General features: G+C 35.6%; 1 protein-coding gene across 8 annotated transcripts in view; it reads left to right on the top strand.

The window, feature by feature from the left end:
- MON2 (MON2 homolog, regulator of endosome-to-Golgi trafficking) overlaps positions 1–19,055 on the top strand; it is a 132,491-nt gene that overhangs the window by 63,160 nt on the left and 50,276 nt on the right. For 5 of the 8 annotated variants that reach the window (XM_074827338.1, XM_074827332.1, XM_074827334.1 and 2 more), the window contains exons 27-34: positions 3,608–3,751; positions 4,296–4,313; positions 4,579–4,707; positions 6,606–6,796; positions 14,913–14,973; positions 16,164–16,287; positions 17,120–17,327; positions 18,133–18,215. In XM_074827338.1, the coding sequence (XP_074683439.1) occupies positions 3,608–3,751; positions 4,296–4,313; positions 4,579–4,707; positions 6,606–6,796; positions 14,913–14,973; positions 16,164–16,287; positions 17,120–17,327; positions 18,133–18,215 (958 nt within the window). Of the gene's footprint in view, positions 1–3,607; positions 3,752–4,295; positions 4,314–4,578; positions 4,708–6,605; positions 6,797–9,555; positions 9,638–14,912; positions 14,974–16,163; positions 16,288–17,119; positions 17,328–18,132; positions 18,216–19,055 lie in introns of those variants that run through there. The other 3 variants (XM_074827333.1, XM_074827339.1, XM_074827340.1) reach the window with 2 other exon arrangements.

Below are 19,055 nucleotides of genomic sequence, written 5' to 3'. Positions count from 1 at the left end.
GGTTTCACAAATATTCATTAATGTATTTTGAGAACAGAGGTATAAGATTAGAATTTGATATTAAATCAGTTTTATATGCAGGGATATAAATAACATGCAGTTTTAACACCAATCATACCCACTACATTTTCATCCTTTTCCGGTCAGGCTTGACCCTTTTGTACCCTTCCCTTTGCAGCAGCTCAGCCTTACCCAAGTCCTGTTTTCCCCAGTTAATTACTCCGTATATTCATCTCGGATTTTTCTGTTTCTGTGCCAGTCTCCTTATCCAGATGTTCTTAGCTCCCAAAGGCTACAGGCATTAGCGCTTTTCAAAGAAGGGGTTAACAGAGTTTTTAGCATGAGGAAAAACTGCACTTTTTTTATACTCCTGTTCTTGTCAAGATGTTAAACTGTTTTAGCTGAAGCTTTCTTAAACAATAACAAAAGCAATAACTCCCCATGAGAAAGAGAGACATGCTTTCTTCCCCTCTCCCAATCAAAATGGTTAGTATGGCAGTTACAAGCCTTTGCAAGTACAGACTTACATAGGAAGTCTTAGGTACCTGAATTTATACAGTACTTCCTGCCCCATCTGTAGTTATATTACTAACAGAACAGCACTGAAGTCTCTAAAAAAATAAGTTAAAGTATATTTGGACATAGTAAGTTCTGTGAAGTTGCATGATCGCTCCTCTTGGCTGTATAACACAGTACAATTCATGTGATAAGGCAAGTAGCCAGTGCTGATGTAGAGCAAAGGCCATCTGTCAGATGGTTTTGCTGGAGGCAACAGTATCTTCTTCCTCTGTTGAAATGAATTAATATCCTCAGGAGTACACACAGAAGTTAGTGGAACAGTTAAGAGTGTATAAATACTTGCCACCTTGTTTTAAACAAAATGTTTCCTACGTGTTTGCATTGCAGGATCAGATTAAGTTTTGTACTTTGCTGATAGAGGGAGATTTGGATCAGTTCTGATTTTCTAAGAAGTTCTGGAAAAACCTTTGCATAGCATGAAAAAACCCTGACGTTTTACACCCTTTGTCTTTTTCTTAGTTTTTCTTTTTATTCCTTATTAGAACTTGTTCTCTAGTGTTTCACTGCTGTAGCATAAGTGCCTACTTCATCACTGTAGCTCAGCTAAAGTTTGTACTTAAGCCCAAATTCTCTGATTATTTTCACTGCCTCCTGGGTCAGCTGTTCACTGCACTGGGTCAACTCATGCAGTGAGCCAGCTGACTCATCAGACAGACAACACAGATACATACTTGGGGATCAGGGACATTTGAATTCTGCCTCTGCAGGCAGTATGGATGCAAACCTCTTGAGCTGAGTGTGGTAAACTCAAGGCTGTATTTACATACACTGGCAGAGATGGTACAGCTATGGAGAGCTGTAAAAAAACCAGTAGTCCCTGACAATAGTTGCACTAGGAGTTGTTAGATAAATCTGAACTCTTAAAAAATGTGAAGGTTAGTACTGGAATGTTTTAAAGCGTAAATTTCTGAAACTAAAGCCCTGTGTCAAATTTTAAAACAAACAACAATCTTCAGAGTACTTTATTTTAGGTTTGTGTTTTGTTGTTGCCTGACCATTACTTTCTTATTTATACATGTCTCTTTACTTCAGTATGTAAATAAGTGTGCTTTATGCAGTAAATACTACTCTGTCTTATAAGCAGCTCTTAAAGATACTTTCAGCATCCTTAATCACACACTTTGCTAGGCTATTTTTGAGTTTTTCATACACTTAGATAAAAGTTATCTGGTGTCAGGCAGAAGCATAAACCTCTTTGAAAAGAAATTCTGGTTAGATGAATTTTGAAAACTAAGTGACCTAAGTCTCTTTTTTTTGATATTATATGGATGATATTTAGAGTTGAAAATACCCCAGTAGACTGGATAGAAAATGTTTCTATTTATAAAATAAAAATTTGCATAATATTTCATAAAATATGAAGCATAAGAAGCTACTCATGCACAAAGTTCAAATAGGAAGCAGTTACTCCTTTTGTTCACCAGTACAGGGATAGTAGCATGTGAAATAATTTTCCTGAAATGAGTAATAATAAAAATCTAGCAATGTGGAGTGAATGGCAAACATATTTTGAAGTTTTGCCGTTATAGATGTGGGTAATATAAGTTGCATCTGTGCAAGTAAGTTGCACCTATACAAAAGTTATCCAGGGGTTTGTGGATGCTCTCTTTCCCTTTCTAATCCATGTGTTGGTGCATAAAATCATTTTTTTATACCTTTTCTAATAGGTAAGTAATCTTGCATTAACCTGTTAAAATTTAGCTCAGTGACTTCAGTTCAGCAGCATATCAGCTGAAATTGTTTTACACGATGTTGAATACTTTTACATCAGCAATTAACCTTTTAGTCTTCTGCCACTCTATCTAGTGTCAGTATCTATTTAGTATCTAGCATCAAAGCATCTTTTGAGCACCAGAAAAGGAGTATGGCTTTTTAGGAGTGCTGCACTATATTCATAATGTTGATTAAGCTTTTTGAGTGTTAGACATGCATTTTGAATTGCAGGAAGCTGAGGAAAAGGGAAGACCATTGGTGATTCACGACGTGCTTTGCTGCAGGTTGTAGACTGCCTGAAGGTGCAGCTATGTCTTTGGGTGATCTAGTGATGACAGTGCCTATAGGCCCTGTTGGCTTACTCCCTCTCATGGCTGGGGACTCAGGAAATTTGCTAGCCCATTGACTGCCACAGCTCATGACACAGCCTCAGCATGGAGGCTGCACTCGAACAGCTTTGGAGCTGTTGGCACCTTGAGTGAGTTCAGCCACAACTTGTCATGCATGATCTGTGGTGAATGAAAAGGGGGTGTAATTCCTCCCCAGAGAAAAATGACAGTACAAGCACAACGCTCTTTTTGTGGAGCAATAAATAGACTGTTTCTTGAAGCTTTGAGAGGAGAGACTTTAGGAGGAAAAGCAAGACATTTAAAATGACAGAAAATAATTGGAGTAACTTCACAGACTCATTGTATCTGGCTTTGAAAATAAATGCCCTAAAATTGCCTCGGGATTTATATTGCAACAGGAAATCATTAGCCTATGACAACATGATATTTCATTGACATCTTGTAAGTACACCCTTCCTGAAATGTTTTCCATTTTAAAGCAAGATTATGAGTCTCAGCTATACCAAAATCATATCATTCTCATTTTATTTATGTTCCTTTCTGTAAGACACAATTTTAACTACTTACAAAAACCTTGTATGAATTACTTTGAGATTTAAATGTTTCTTGAAGTAGAACTTAAAGAAGATGTGGCTGAGATCAACAGACAAGACCTATATAAGACTTACGTTTTGCTGTCATATCAAAGTAGTTTGTAAAGAAAAGGTATCTCTTATTGGACAAAATGAGATACCTGTATTTACTAAACTATACATGCCCAGGTATCTTGCCACCTATTATACTTTAATCAAATAACAAAACTACTTTCCTTACACTGTTAGAACAATACACTGTCTTTTATACAACATGACTCTTGCATAGTCTTATATGGGAGTTTTTCTTTAGGAGCTCCTTATACTGATGCAGATTTTTGAATGCAAAAGCTCAAGATATATATTAAGCTTTTGTATTTTCTTTTGATACAGGCTATATGTGTGGGCTCAGAAAGTATGCAGATAATGTATCCTGCAATCTTCGACCAGCTGCTGGCCTTTGTGGAATTTTCCTGCAAGCCTCCACAGTATGGACAGCTGGAAACAAAGCACATTGCAAATGCAAAGTATAATCAGGTAATTAGTTAGAAATCTCACTTGTTTCACTTGGCTGGTGAACCCAATTCAGCTTCAGATAGAGGTTTTTAGCAAGATGCATTTATTCCATCTGTAAAAACTTTGTTGTGCATGTTGTGTGATAAGTTAATTTATTAGTATTTTTTTACATGCTTTTGTTATCTTCGTTTGCTCCCTTTGAAATCTACTTTACTTTTATAGTTTGTATTTCTCCGTGTAGGAAGGGTCTTGCCTGGACACCAGACATAGCGAATGTGTCTGAATTTGTCCACTTAATTAATCTAAAATAACTTTACCTACATGTGATACCAAATTTAATAGAAAAACACGATGATTTTGAATGAAGAAAATTCCCTCAAGCTGCAAATTTTTGAATTGCACATGCTGTAGAGAAATGGGACGTGTTCAATAATTCTTTTTCTTTGTGTACTCTGCTGTTCACTAAGCATGAACATCTGATTCAGTGTAATCGAAGAGGTAACTATTATGTATGTATTAATTCTTCTTATTCTATTTGTCCTGCAACACAATGGAATCACACTAGATACAACTATTTGCACCGGTGAGTTAAATTTCCTTAAAGATTGTCCTAATGTAGTTGCTTGCCTAGACTGCAACATTTCTTCTACTTAAATGTACTTTACTTCAAGGTAGAGTACATTTTCATAGTCAGACTACGTTGTATTTGCAGTTTTGTTGCTTGGACCGTATTCTTAGCAAACCTTGCATGCATTAAACTGAAAGTTCAATGCAAAACATGCGTTTTCTGTTCCTTAATTAATATGTTTTCACGTATAGTTCAGTAATTTACTAATTTCTTTTCCTAGGCGGAATGGGTAGCATTGAATTATGTACCATTTGCTGAGAGATCATTGGAAGTTGTTGTGGACTTATACCAAAAGACAGCTTGCCATAAAGCTGTGGTAACAGAGAAGGTTCTTCAGAACATTATTAAGGTAAAAGTTTGTCCTGCATATGCTCTGAATTTAATGAGCTTGTATTGCAAATCATGAGTTTTATTTTGAGCTAGTGTTGATAAACACTTTCTGGGAAGCTTAAAGCATTAGTAAACAAATTGATACTTTATGAAGATGAGCAGCAGGTAGTAATTTCTTCTGAAGCTGCAAGGCTAGTGATTAGGCTATATGTATTGTTCTTTAGCTGGATAATGTCAGCATTGGTATTTCAGTGTTAAGATAAAAGTTTAAGAAATGTGTTAGGCCACAAAATACTAATCTTTGAACGTATTATGCACCTGAATCTGATAAGCAGGCCTCTTAGTAAATATGGCATTGAAGGCCAAAGACCAATTTCTGTAGACTGGCATATATATTTCGGGGATGTGTGCTCTAGCTATTACTTCTGATTTGCTTTTAATGACTGTGTGTCTTGATGTAGCTGTGAAATGTTATGGGTGCATAAATGTGCCTTTAAAGTGAAATTGCCAAACTCCTAACTTTTTTCGGCCTTGTTTCCATTTAGCAAATAATTTTGGTAAATAGTAGAAGTAGTAGTAAATGTCTGGGAAAAAAAATGGATGTGACCTGAGTTTGTTTGTAATGACTTGTCTGACATCAGGTTGTTCATAGATAGAAATTTAGAAACCTGAATGTGTTTAAAATAGTTATGTGGCATTGTTTGGAATCTGGTTTGAATTAAATATTTGTATTTCTAAGTTAATGCAGTTGTTTTCCACTTCTGTTTTAATGGGATAGGTGAAACTGATATAAACATTTTTCTTTAACATTCAAGGTTGATAATAATGTAATCCATTGCAGTAGATGAAAATGGTTTTAAAACTATTTTTCACATCTCTAAAGGCCATGTTGATGTTGAAACTAGATTTGACCCCTGTGAACAATAGCAGCAGAAAAAAATATTCTGTTTATCTCTAGGATTAGATCCTAGCTCTCCTAATTTTTGGCAATAGTTAATAACAATTGACTCACTCTCGAGAGCAAGAGTGAGTCTCCTCTTTCCTCACTTTACTTTCCTCAAATCAGATGCTTCACTAAAACCATTGGGGGCATGTGCATAATACCCAAATTTAGTCACTATGTATTTGAAATGTAAATTAAATAATTAGTTTTCCAAGATAACTTGGTATCAGGCTCTAGTTAGTTTGACTAACAATGCTAAAAGGAATACCTATAGTGTAAATAGTACATATGCTTAATGTTTTTAAACTCATTAATGACTTTCTTTTATAGATACTGAAGCTGTATTTCTACTTAAAAGGCTTAAAATTTGCTGTGTTTCCATCTGCTATACATTTGAGTTGTATTGCAGCCTTTATCTTAGAATTTCACTAACTCTTTTTGCTTTTAAACTTCATTTGTTTTAACAGTCAGCAGTGACCAAGTCCCTTGAGTGGTTATGTATACAGTTCAACTTTTACGTATTAGGAAAAGTTCATATTTAATGAGGCTTTTTTTTCTTTACTGTGGAAGCACTTGGGATAGCTTTCTAGGAATGGGACTAAACTCTGCAGAATACACTCATGATAACAAACTGCCTGCAATCTGTTAGATGTTAGAAAAGCCCATTTGTCAGTCTTAGCAGAAATGGTGGATGGCAATACAGAAAAAGAAAACTAGTATGTAATTTCATAGTGGAATTGGTAATGGATTAACTCTGACTTCTAACCTCGTACTTGGCAACAGACCTGTGCTTTAGTCAGCTGGTATATGGTAAATCAACTTCATATTTTTAAAAAGAGCAACTCATATACCAGCAGAAAAGGTAGGGATATGTACTGTCATCTATGATGATGTCTGCCAAGATCTGCATAAACCTGTTATATTCTCAGATTTTCTGAGCAACTATGAATTTTCTTTTAACATTCATTTTGCAGACACTAAGGATACCTCTTAGTCTGAAATATTCCTGTCCTTCTGAAAGCACATGGAAGCTAGCTGTTTCTTCTCTTCTCAAAGTTCTCTCTATTGGACTACCTGTTGCAAGGCAGCATGCGTCTTCTGGAAAATTTGACAGTATGTGGCCAGAGCTAGCGAATACTTTTGAAGACTTTTTATTCACCAAAAGGTAAGCACAATAGCACAATTTCCTTTTTTTTTTTTTTTAACTGGCAAATATTTGTAAGTAATTTGTACAGTAAATGTGTCAGTAGAGTTCAGTAAAAATAGCCTTATCATTAGAGATACTTGTTATATGGAAATTATTTTAATAAATGAAGGAAAAAAGGTAACCAGTCTGTCTACTTCAAAAAAGTACACTGTTAGAAAGTAGTAGAAAAAACTTCATTCAAAAGGTGAAATGTCAGAGCAAGAGCGAGCTCAGCTGACCTCTGAGTAGAAGGCATAGCCTTTCTGACCAGGCCAAGGAATTCTGGATGGACTCCCAAGGACAATTACTATAGATTTGTCAAAGAGTTACTGATGTACACTCAATTTGTTTCTTTTTTCACTTTGAACAGAATTGCAACAATAATTTATTTTTTTTTTTTAGTTAAGGTAAACACCATTAACCATATGTATGTCCTTGAGTTCCATCTTGAAATATTCCACTTACTATGAATTTTGGAAAATTATTTCTTACATTGCTGTTCACTTAGAAGCCCATAGTTATCTTGCATTTGTTTCTACCCAAGATAAATTGACTGCACCTTAATAATTAACCATGCTTTATAATACTTTGTGAAAAGTATAGCTAAATATTCAGATTTATAACTACAGACAGGCAGATGTGTAAGTACATGCATAATCTCTCAAGAGTGGAAGTCTGTAGATGTGAACAGGTTAAGAAAGTCCAGAAGTGAAAAATAATAACAATCTGAGACAATCTGATCTATTAGTTTGTTCAACCGAAAGAATACATCATTAGCAAGACTGGTAAGTCTTCAGAATATGGTAAAAGATTGCTCCAGAGAAGAATTTTTATTGTCCCTTGAGAATGGGTAAAAATTGATTTCAGTACAGCAAATATTATCTAGGTTAAACATTAAGGAAACCTTTTATTGTAAGGAAGGTTAGATATTGTAGAAGATTGCTTAGGAGCAGTATGTAATTTCCATCCTCTGTGAACACCTGTGGGTAAGCATCTTTTAGGTGTAGTTTAAGTATATCTAATAGTGTCTCAGATTAAAGGACAATGTGGAATATGAAAAAATTAATTCCCTGATTTTCTGTGTATATGCTGATTTCAGTAACGAATTAATCTTTCTAATAGAAAACAGTAGGGTTCTTCTGTACCTAACACTAATATGCTGTGCATTTGTGTGTGCATAGTTTTCAAACACACAAAAATCAGCAACCAAACACAGCTGTATTTACTAATGATGAATAAATAGCAGCTTGCCCAAAACAGACAAAAACTAAATACCAATGAAACTTAATTTTAGAGACACATCCGTTAGTGAAAACATTTGGAATAATGAATGGTTTTGGAATTTCATCAATAGGGTTACATGACAATTGAATGAAAACCCTTTCTTTTGCATTTACTTCAAAGAAATACTGTTAAATAGGAGGACCTTAAAATAAAAAAGCTCATCAAGACTTCATAAAAGACACTTTAATCGTCCAAGTTTGTGTTTTTATGCTTCACAGTTTCTTTAATTTAAAATAATCTTTGCAGTATCTTGTTTGGTTTTGTTTTCAGCTGTGGTTAGTAGTCCTGCTTCCATTCTGAGACAGGCAGTCCAGATCAGCTAACATCCTATAATCAATAATCATTGTTGGGTTTACAAAATTAAAATTAAGGTTTTTCAGGTTATTGTAGGAGAATGTACATTCACTTAGCAGTTACTTTGGGAGTATGTACTACTACTTGCTGTAAATGAATTATTCCTAAATATCTGCAAAACAGATGAAACATAGCCATTTTGCATGTTTTCAGCTGACCCAGACTGGCACTCCTGCAGTTTTTGGGTATTAATCATTCATAAAGCCAGGGAAGTAAGATTATCACAGATTTTCAATGTAATTCAAGATAATCCACTACCATTGGCATGACCTTTTTGGCCAAATATGTTGTCTGTTTTTCTTAATTTACAGTGAGTGATTTATACTTTTCTTGAAATCCCATAGAAATCCCATCTTAATATGTTGCTTGCTAGAAACAATCACTGTTGGCGTTAATTCTAATAGCTTTTGCCAGTTGTCATACACGGGTGAATATTGTCTGGAGGTAGAGGAAAAATAGTACTTCTGTGAATATTTATGATGCCCTAAAACTTGTATGTCTTCACTTAAGGCTGGTTTTGCCTCTTTAGAGACTAGAGTGTATTCTATAATTTTACAAACAAAATGTATTTTAGGAATCAGCATTTTCATCAGAATGAAAGATGTTCTCTCACTTAGAAGCTTTAAGGTTCAAAATAATTTAAAATATTAAAAATAGGCTGGTGGTTTATAGAACATTATGGCTACAGCAGGATAATTTGACCTGTTCTTGTAATAAATGGCCATTATCATTACTCTTTCCAGGCTTGTTATGAGTGGATGATTTTTGCTCATATAGTTGTACATTGTATGGCTATTGAGTGTCTGGTTATGGTTGGGGGTTTTTTTGCCCCCCTAATGTCTATCTTTTTTTGAATAGCAGTTTGTCTTCCCAAGTGCATGGTTCTTCTACTTAACAGAGCTTAGTAGCTTTAGGGTAGATAGCCTTTGTGTTCCCTCTATCAGCCTGAGCCTTGTGGTCCTAATAAAAGTTAAAGCTAAGAAGGAATACATCTGCCTCATGCCAGTAGTCAGGACTATTAGTAATAGCAGTCATTTCTCCTTTTCTTCATCCTCTTCCTCCTCCTCCTCCTCCTCCTCCTCCCCACAATGCTCCTGAAGCGTGCCTCTCTCGCTGTGATACAAGGAGGGCCCTAGAGATAGCTGTGGAAGTTCTCCACGTTGAGGTAATTCTCTTCTGATTTCCTTTGGTTAAGTCTGGCACTTCTGTGCAAGATACTGTGAAACTAGCCTTGGCAAATAGGACAACCTGTCCCTTTTGTGTTAAAATTTTCTAAATTGTGTCTTTTAGTGGATTGAAATTGCAGTATAGTCAGTCTCTTACATTTGTAGTTGTTCCATTTCAAAGTGTAAATTGAATTAAGAATTTAAAAATTTACTGTGTTCTTTTGATATTTTTTTTTTGTTATAGTTCTTATAGAAAATACACGTTAATTGTAGTGGTGTCATATTCCGGAGTAATTTGGGAGAATCTATTCACTGTTTTGAAAGTAACAGCTAAAATTTATGGCTTAACTGAGGTGCATGTCAACCTTCAGATTATAGGAGAAGGCAACGGGAATGTATTTTCCTTTCCAACTGTCCACGTTGGTTCTTTATTTTAGGGTAGCTAGGTCGTATAAAAACTGTTTTTCACGTGTTCCCTGATTTATTTATATTAACAATGAGTTGTGTTTTTTCAAACTTTTGGTAGTACTTGGATTTTCGTCCATATCACCAAAATCAATTAACCAAGCCACAGATGCGAAGATGAGAGCACCCTGTGCTCTTAGTTAGATTAGTGACTGTAAACTTAACTTGGTTTTAGTGACCCTGCTAACCATAACTGCGTCTTACTGCGACTGTGAGTCAGTCATCCCTGGTGGCTTTCCAACTTGCAAATATGCAGTGCAGGACACTGGGTTTATTAAGTCAGGTGCAGAAGTGTACAAATCTGGCTGCACTGCTGAAGACCAGCATGGATTGAAAAGGTTCAGGAGCACGAAGAATTTGGAAAATGCAATTCAGAGACACCTCAAGGGGCTATTGGTGAGACAGAGTAACAGCACTACTGCATTAACTGGCTTTTTATCATTATCCAACACATCACTCCGTGTGACAGGAATACAGTTAGATATATTCAGTTAGATCTGAATATGGTTAGAACTGAAAATTTACTTTCTTATGCCTGTATTCCGTAATTTTTCCGAAGCTCTGTTTAAAGGAAACTGAAACGTTTTGTCACAAAGAAACTTACTTTTCTTCCTTCACTCCTGTATACCTTTTCATACTCCACACTTTCCACTATTTAAACTACATGTTCTATGCTATTATCTGTCCCAGCTTCATGCAAAGCTAGGTAAATACCTTCCTTTTGTACCTTCTCTTCAAACCTTTATTCTTCAAAGCTGACTTGGCACTGCCGGGCTCATTCTAAATTTGAAACATCTGCATCTCTGTAAAACTTGCTAATGTCTTATTGCAGTCAGCCCTCCTAGCAACACTGCATAACATATTTGGCTAGCTTTTCCCTTTAGCTTTGTTCTTTAAAATATCCCAGTGCATATTGTCTCATTTTTGTATGCACATTCTCCAAGTCTCTACTGACTAAGGATAGAGTAGAAAGATAAAACTTTTTCTACTTCACTGATGTTCTAAATTTGTAATCATTTTAAACATTTTTCTAGTCTAACTCACAATTCTTCTAATCACTGTGGTCCTAGAAATCGCATGTGTAGATAGTGTAATATTGCTTCCACCAGTGAAACTGAGTTGGCTTTGGTTAGGCAATAGGTCACTGTGGTTAGAACCCTTAAATTAAAGCTCTGTAAATCTCTGTTTAACATAGTGAACCTCCCCTGCATGGTCTTGTCTCTAGCTTTTGGACAGGAACAGATTTCAAGCCAGCTACAGGGCTGAATGAGAGGAGATACTCACTGATGTTTAAAAAGTACAAAGCACAGCAGAAATGGTCTCTGCAGTTTTGTACATCAAGAAATTTCAAATATAGCCAAAAGAGCCCAGGTAAATGAAAAAGGAAAATGTTACTGTCATAGAGAATTAACAACTTCCAAGCAATAAGTTTTGGTGTTTTTTTTTTTTTCTTTTTAAAAGCAAGCTACAGCTGAGGAGGCTCAATAATCTTGATTTTTGTTATAAATCAAAATGACATTTAAAAATTAATACATTTCCTGTAGCTTAATTTACACAATTGTCTTCTAGTAAGAGGCTGGTCTGTTTATTATTTCATATCATTCTTCTTTCCCAGAGGCTTTCATGGAAGCATGTCAAGCTATTATATAAAATAAAATTCAACAAACGTGTGTATACATAATTTACCAGAGCAGAAGTCTGTGCTCACATGAGGGAATTAAATCAATACTCTCCAAAAAGATGCTTCAGAGCAACGTGCTGCTGTGCACAGCAGGACTCTGGGTGGCTGTTAGCTCTTTGTTGTGAGGCTCTAAAGCCCTCCCTAGACAGTGGGCAGTGGCTGGGAGCTCTGTACCTAGGAAAACCTGCACATAGCAACAGTCTGCATTGCACTGTCTCTTATCTTCCCTGGCTCTTGACCCTTCTGGTACAGTTTTGCTGTATTGCATCAGACCAGCAAGGTTTTGGGCCCCTAGATAGATGTTTCATATAGACACCTTACAAAAATCTATTTACTTGGGAGTAATTTGCTACATGAACAAGTATGTAGCATAACTGTAGCATATATGGAAAATGAGATATGGATGACTGGACAGAAAGGTCTTAATACCTCTTTAAAATAAACTTCGTCTCAGAAAGTCAATCAGTCAAATTAGGAAGTGTCAGAATGAAAGCTTTCCATGTATTTCAACATGACCTGAATTTGTAGGCATCATAATAGTTTACTATTTAAAGGTTTTGAATAGTTAACTTCTTTATGTATTACAGAAGGTACTGACTGAACAGCTACTCAGTATTTTATTTTATTCTTTTGTTTTCAACATACAACTCTGAAATTCCTGACTGCCTAACACACAAACCAATAATAAATACAGTATTTCATATTTTCTTCTTTGGGTTTTTTTCTAGTCATACATGTAACACTTGAGTGTTTCACAGACCGTGGTGAAGTTATCTACTCCCTTTGAGGAAGGCAGATATATTTATTTTTCAAGCAGGAACGTTGGTACATACTGTCATAATTGTCAAAACTGAAAATTAGCTGTAGGTGTGCAGACTAAACTTCAGGTCTCTCATGCTAAGCACCCAGAAGATGAGGGAAGAAAGGCTATCTTGGAAAAATCTTACTTGATTTGGTCAGCGTCATATAGGAGCACTGGGAAAAAACAAAACACCTGTTAGTTAAACTAACCAGATTTGAATGAGATTTAGAAGCCTCCAGAGTTCTTAAACCTTTCATTAAAATTGGCAGTGGAAGGGAGAAGACAGGCCCAGACGAGTACCCTTATGAGGACAAGGCTGGCACAGGTCCATAGTTGTACATTTTGCAGCTGCCTTGCCAGTGAGCACGTGCTGAACTACCCTCCATGTCTCTTGTTTCCTGGGGAGGGACGTGAGGTGCGGAAAAGCTGGGGGCTGGAGAGGGAGTTTGGAAATAAGCCAAAGGATGCCAGTCTGCTTGTCACTAGAATACTGCACTGATTCCTCTGCTTACAGAACAGCTTGGTTCTTTGTTCAGTCTAGAGCTCTGTTTTCGTTGCATCTGCCTATTCTGCCATAAATTAGGCAGGGAATGTTATGGCAGGTTGACCCTATCGTTTTCCTTCCTTCTCAGTAGTGACCGTCCTGTGTACTTATTCAGATGGTTTCTCTGGAGAAAAAAAAAAAGTATTATCTAATTTAGAATGCATCATAACACACAAGCATACACAATAGCAGGAAGTTGAAGTACCACAGGCAATCTTAATTCCAGTATTTCTAACCATTCCTTTCAAGTTGTCAAATTTCCAAATGGTTCCTCAGCTTGAAGATATTATCGTTATTTTAAAAAGAGATGCCTAAGAAGAGCGCAAGGTGACCACAGAGTGATATTTTCGTGATATGCTCCTTCAGCCTTCCCATTTACATAGCTCAGAAAGTTCTTGTACCACAGGTTGTCATTGGCTCATGATTGATTTTACTTATAATAATTTCACTAACTGTATGTTGAATCTGTGTAGATTTTAGCACACAATCCTATGATTATGGGATTATAAGCAAGGTATTTCAGAGTTTATCTGTTGTGTGAAGTACCTTCTTTGATTCACAGAGTGCAGTAGAAGCAGATCTGTAAAGCAGTTCATGATGAGGACCCATCACCCACAGAGTGCTCACTTTAGGTGTTTTATTTCAGAGTAGTTCTAGTCTGGCTTCCTGTCATGCAAGCATCTGCAAGAGCTTGGAGTACATTTTTTGGCTTAGTTTCATTGAAAATTAAGCCAGTGCTATGCACACATAAGACGAGACTTGAACCAAGGTTTATAAACAGGGATGTCTAAAAGTTTAACTTGAAAAGCCCCTTTCTGATCCAAACTAAAACAGTGATGTAGGCACATCAGCTGAAGTAGTTGATTGCTGTCTAAGTAGGAGGCCTTTACTCTTTCTGTCCAGCTGAGGTACTTGGCCCAGTAACTCAGCAGGAGCATAATCCAGCAAAGGAAAGGGATTTGAACTCATTGAACAGGTAGACCACTAAGTACAAGGAAGGACTCAATAAATGAGATAAAACTTCACCAGAGAAAACAGCATAACCGATGACTGGCATAAAATTTCCAATGAAAAGATACAAGATTTCCAAATTTACAAGCATGTAAGGTAGGATCTTGTAAAGTATTGGGTAATTTTCATGGTTGAATCACTTATGGACAGTTCATCTGTAAATAAATTTTGATATACAGGGGAAGAACTGTAGAAAGGTTGAATCTCTTCAAAATTATTGTTTGTAAAATGGGTTGGTCTCCGTAAAATTTATTAAGAATAAGAATATATCATTTCAGTTATCAAGGAAAAAGACAAAGTAATGCCCCATTAATGAAGAGTGTGTTTCATTAATGCAGAGGAAAATATAAAATTAAAATTAGGTTTTTTTACAGATGTACTGCTGAAAATCAAGTCTCTTAACTTGCATAGTGAGAGAAAAAGTAAAATGTAATAAACTCTGATCCCCTGATGATACCTTCACAGACTCATCTAAACAGATATTGTGACTTTTGCACATATAAGACAAGAGAGATTACTTTGAGATACATATGAAAAATGGCGTTGGTGATGCAAGTCCTTAATCAGGTCCATCAGTTGTAAATCTTCAATTTTAGTGTTTTACTACTTTTTTCCTTTGAATCATTTTTATCATCATTAGGCATAAGATTTTATTCTAAAATGTTAATCATTACCATATAACAGTACAGACTTGATGCGTGTAATAACTTTAAATGTAATGCCTTTTCCCATACTTATCTCCTTACACATGTGAATTTAAAAGTATAACATAGTATGTTTATTTTTAGTACACCTCCTGATAATCTCTCAATTCAAGAATTTCAGAAGAATGAGAGTATTGATGTTGAGGTAAGGAGACTGTAACAAATATACTGTTGAATGTAACTGATAGTGACATTCACAGATTGCATTTGGTTCTGAAATAATTTTTTGAAAAGTTACCCATTTATTATTTTTTCTGTGATACTGTTCTCCTTTTGGAAAACAAGACAGGAAATTCATAGGCTCAGAATTTGGCTACTTCAGAGTTATGCAAAAAGTAGGAAGCAGCATGCCAAAAACTACTTCTTGTCCACTTAAGTTCAAAACAGTGTGAAGTCGCTAAACCAGAATATGTTTCTGCCTCTAACCTATTACCTGATTCTTACTTATTATGTTGCTGCCAAGCAATTACACAGGTAATTGTAAACCATGGAGGAAGTTGACAGTTAAACCTGAAGTGAATGCTTTCTGTGTTGAGGGGAGGGCATTCAGTCAGCAAGGACATTGTTGCCCTCCAGATGTATTCTTAATATTGAAAATCTTGTGCATAAATGAAGAAATGATGTCTTGTTTGTGCAGTACAGAGACCACTGTAATTGTAAAAGCGATCATGTTTGGTTGGATAAGGCTGAAGGAAATTAAGAGATGATGATACTTGGGATGAACAGGGACTGGTCCCCTTTCACTCCAGGACAAAGAGATGCAGCAGACTAGGGATTGGGGGTACAAAGGAAGAGGAGTTGCAGAGAAGACATGGCAGCATCTGTGAGTTTGTTTGCCTGTCGAGAGATCTAAACTCACTTTATTCCTGAACGGGAGCATCAAGACCAAGGAGAGAAATCATTTCAGTTAATGTGTATTGCCTTAAGCTCGTTTAGATAATTAACTCACTTGTTCTGCTTTGCAGATGTCACATTGTAAGCATGTGATATATGTGTCAATGTCATAGAGAGAATATTGAATTGGGTGGAGGGAGAGGGAGATTCCTAATGTTAGATCTTCTCTTTTCAAAACCATAAATTCAGTTTGAAGAATGCCAGTGGAAATCTGAGCGATAACTGCTTCAGAAACTCTTGACAAGTGGGGGGAAAAAAACCTTATTATTTCAAGTTTTGTTACATGCAAGACCACAATTTTTGGACATATCTGCAAATTTTAAAAGCTTAACATTGGAAGATACTGTGAAGTTTCATTAGGCATGTCTCTGGCTTAATGTTTCTGTCTTCTTCATTCTAGAATTACAGAAAACCAATATAAATATATTTAATTTATTTTAGGTGGTACAGCTTATCAGCACGGAGATACTACCATATGCTAATTTTATTCCTAAGGAATTTGTTGGTCAAATAATGACTATGCTCAATAAAGGCTCAATACATTCTCAGTCATCCTCCTTTACAGGTATGGTACCTGAATGACAAAAGATACAGCATTTAAATCTACTAGAAAGTAATAAAAATGTTGAGATTACTTATTCTGATAAAGACTTGAAGTTCCATGGCATGTATTCAGTATAGACTGTTTGATATCCAGCGTGCTTTTATAAACTATATTTCATGGAAGTTGCTGATCATTCCTTGCAATTTTTTAAAAAATTATTTCCTTACTTCTTGGTCAGTATCATATATAATATTGTACTTGTGTTACTTTATATTTTCTACCTAGTTTGTTTTGCATTGTGCCAGCTGAAATAGTTCTAACAATAATTTCAGACAATTGTGAGACAGACATAATATCCTGTTCTTAAAAGCTAAATGACCTTAGCGTAACTATATGGTGTACCTAACCAGATACATTCTCTGGTTAAGAGATGCCTTTTCTGGTTAAGAAGAAACATTCACAGTTTTTTGAGAAGATGAAAAAAGTGAACATAAGCAATTACAGAGAAATATTTGGATTGTGCAGTACCAAATATTAGTACTTACGATATAGAACTGGGGTTGCTGTTTGGTTTTTTTTAATTGATTTAATCTATTTTATTATTAAAGCAATGTCAAGTAGGTGGCAATGTTACTGAATGTGTTACATATTTTATCTTTTATTTTTGAAACTATTGTGATTGTTGCACAGTCACCTTAGAATGTATTTTTAATATTTGTTCTTATCACTTAATACTTTTTAATACTAGGGGAGCAGTAATCTTATTGCAAAATACAGTAAACTGATTGAAATGCAACATTTAGTGTATTGGCATGCACACTGCACAATTAAATATGATATTTTACTTTCACAGAAGCTGAAATAGATATTCGAATGAGAGAGGAGTTTTCTAAGGTGTGTTTTGAAACACTGCTCCAGTTTTCATTCAGTAATAAAGTCACAACTCCTCAGGAAGGCTACATCTCTAGAATGGCACTTTCTGTGCTCTTGAAAAGGTCACAGGATGTATTGCATCGCTACATAGAAGATGAGAGGTTGAGTGGCAAATGTCCTCTTCCACGGTATGTACGTTGTCTTTAGGAAGTGAAAGGTATTACCAGTACTTCATGAGAAGAAGGTTGCATTCAAAATATCACTCAATCATTTAAATAAATACTGGGGGGGTGGGGTGAAATTTAAAGCCAGGGAAATGTTTGTGGGGAGGACATTTCAAAGAAAATGTTAATACCAGTTTTTTGTGAAAAAGCTTTAAATAATAATGATTGTATTCAGTGCTGTTACGTAGACAATAGGAATGTAACTTAGTAACTAATATTTTCTGTTACTGCAATAACAATATTTCTCATACCTATAACGTAACATTTCTGCTTTCCCCTTATTTCCAGTCTAAATTGAGAGGTGCAGTCTCCTCAAAAATAAGATAAAATATCCAAACAGCCACATTGTGAATCATCACTCAAGTAATTATTCTTGAAACAGAAAAATTGACTGAAGTGCAAGGAAATTCTTTAAAATGGGAACTTACTTAAATATCACTTAACTTTTGAAGGTTTTGATCATGAATGATGAAGTTGGATTATTTTCATGTTACAGTTAATCATGTACATGAGTATTTTCAGATTGAGATGTGTATGCCGTTACTGTTTCCAGTATCAAATTTAAAGCTATCCTCGCTGAGACAACAGCAACGATGGTGGGGAAGTTAAAGATAAATTACAGCCTTAATCTCTATATATCTTTTTTTTTGGTAGACTTCATTGCTCTGTTTCCATTACGTGGTTTTTTAATGTTGTGTAAGTTTCATAGAAAACTTATATTCTTGAGACAAAAATGAGTAGTTGACTGTTTGCATTTTTCCCTTTGTAGGCAACAAGTAACAGAAATCATATTTGTTTTAAAAGCTGTCAGTACTCTCATAGACTCACTTAAAAAAACTCAACCTGAAAATGGTAAGTTATTGTTAGACAACATGGTTCTAAACAAGATAACATTATATCTGCCACAAAGACATATTTATCCTTTCCTGTAGTAATTTTCACACAGATTTGAAAGAAGTGTAATGTGTAAGATTTGGTATTTTGTAATTCTGTGTATATGCAGGTGACAGGTAGACTGAAAGAAACCCCACAAAATTTTTCTAGTATACCTAAAAGTATAAGGTCCTAAGATATATTTAATAAAATAGAAAACTTCAATTTATGGTGTCTTTTATTAGGTAGAGCTTGGTGTCTTCTAAAAATAAACAAACACAAAAACTTCCGTAAAATGTTAATACAATTCTTAAATATATGTGGTCCTGCCTACATCCTTTTTTCTTCTCGTGATACCTTTATAGGTTGCTATGGATCATATTCACATAGGCGCATTCTGCAATTAAAGGGGTGTACAAGTTAAACGCATGGGCAGGGGTCTTGCTTTCCTTCTCTTTCTGCTCTAGTACCTCCTGTCCCCTGTATTGAGAAAGATGTCTTAGTTCATTGATGCCCAAGTAAAGGGTTGACAGATGTATCTGGGGGCCTGAATTAAATGGAAGATCTTAACTTCGTTTATAATCATGTGTCCTGTTCTTCCTGTAAACTGCACCTATTCTATGCATAGGGAATTCCCACCAGAAAACTTAGTCACGAGTCTTAGTTGAATCAGCTGTATTGGACTTTGCAACTCTGACAGAATTGCATATACAACACTTCCCTCTACCTCCCTGCTTTTGATATTATGAGGAACAGAAAAAGCCTTTTCAATCCTCAAACAAACAAACCAGCCTTTCCAGAAAGGTTTCATGAAAGAGG

The sequence above is a fragment of the Strix aluco genome, chromosome 5 (genome assembly GCF_031877795.1).
Source record: "Strix aluco isolate bStrAlu1 chromosome 5, bStrAlu1.hap1, whole genome shotgun sequence".
Classification (NCBI taxonomy): Eukaryota; Metazoa; Chordata; class Aves; order Strigiformes; family Strigidae; genus Strix; species Strix aluco.
The sequence above is the reverse complement of the archived record's forward strand: the minus strand, read 5'-3'. Positions and strand labels throughout refer to the sequence as shown.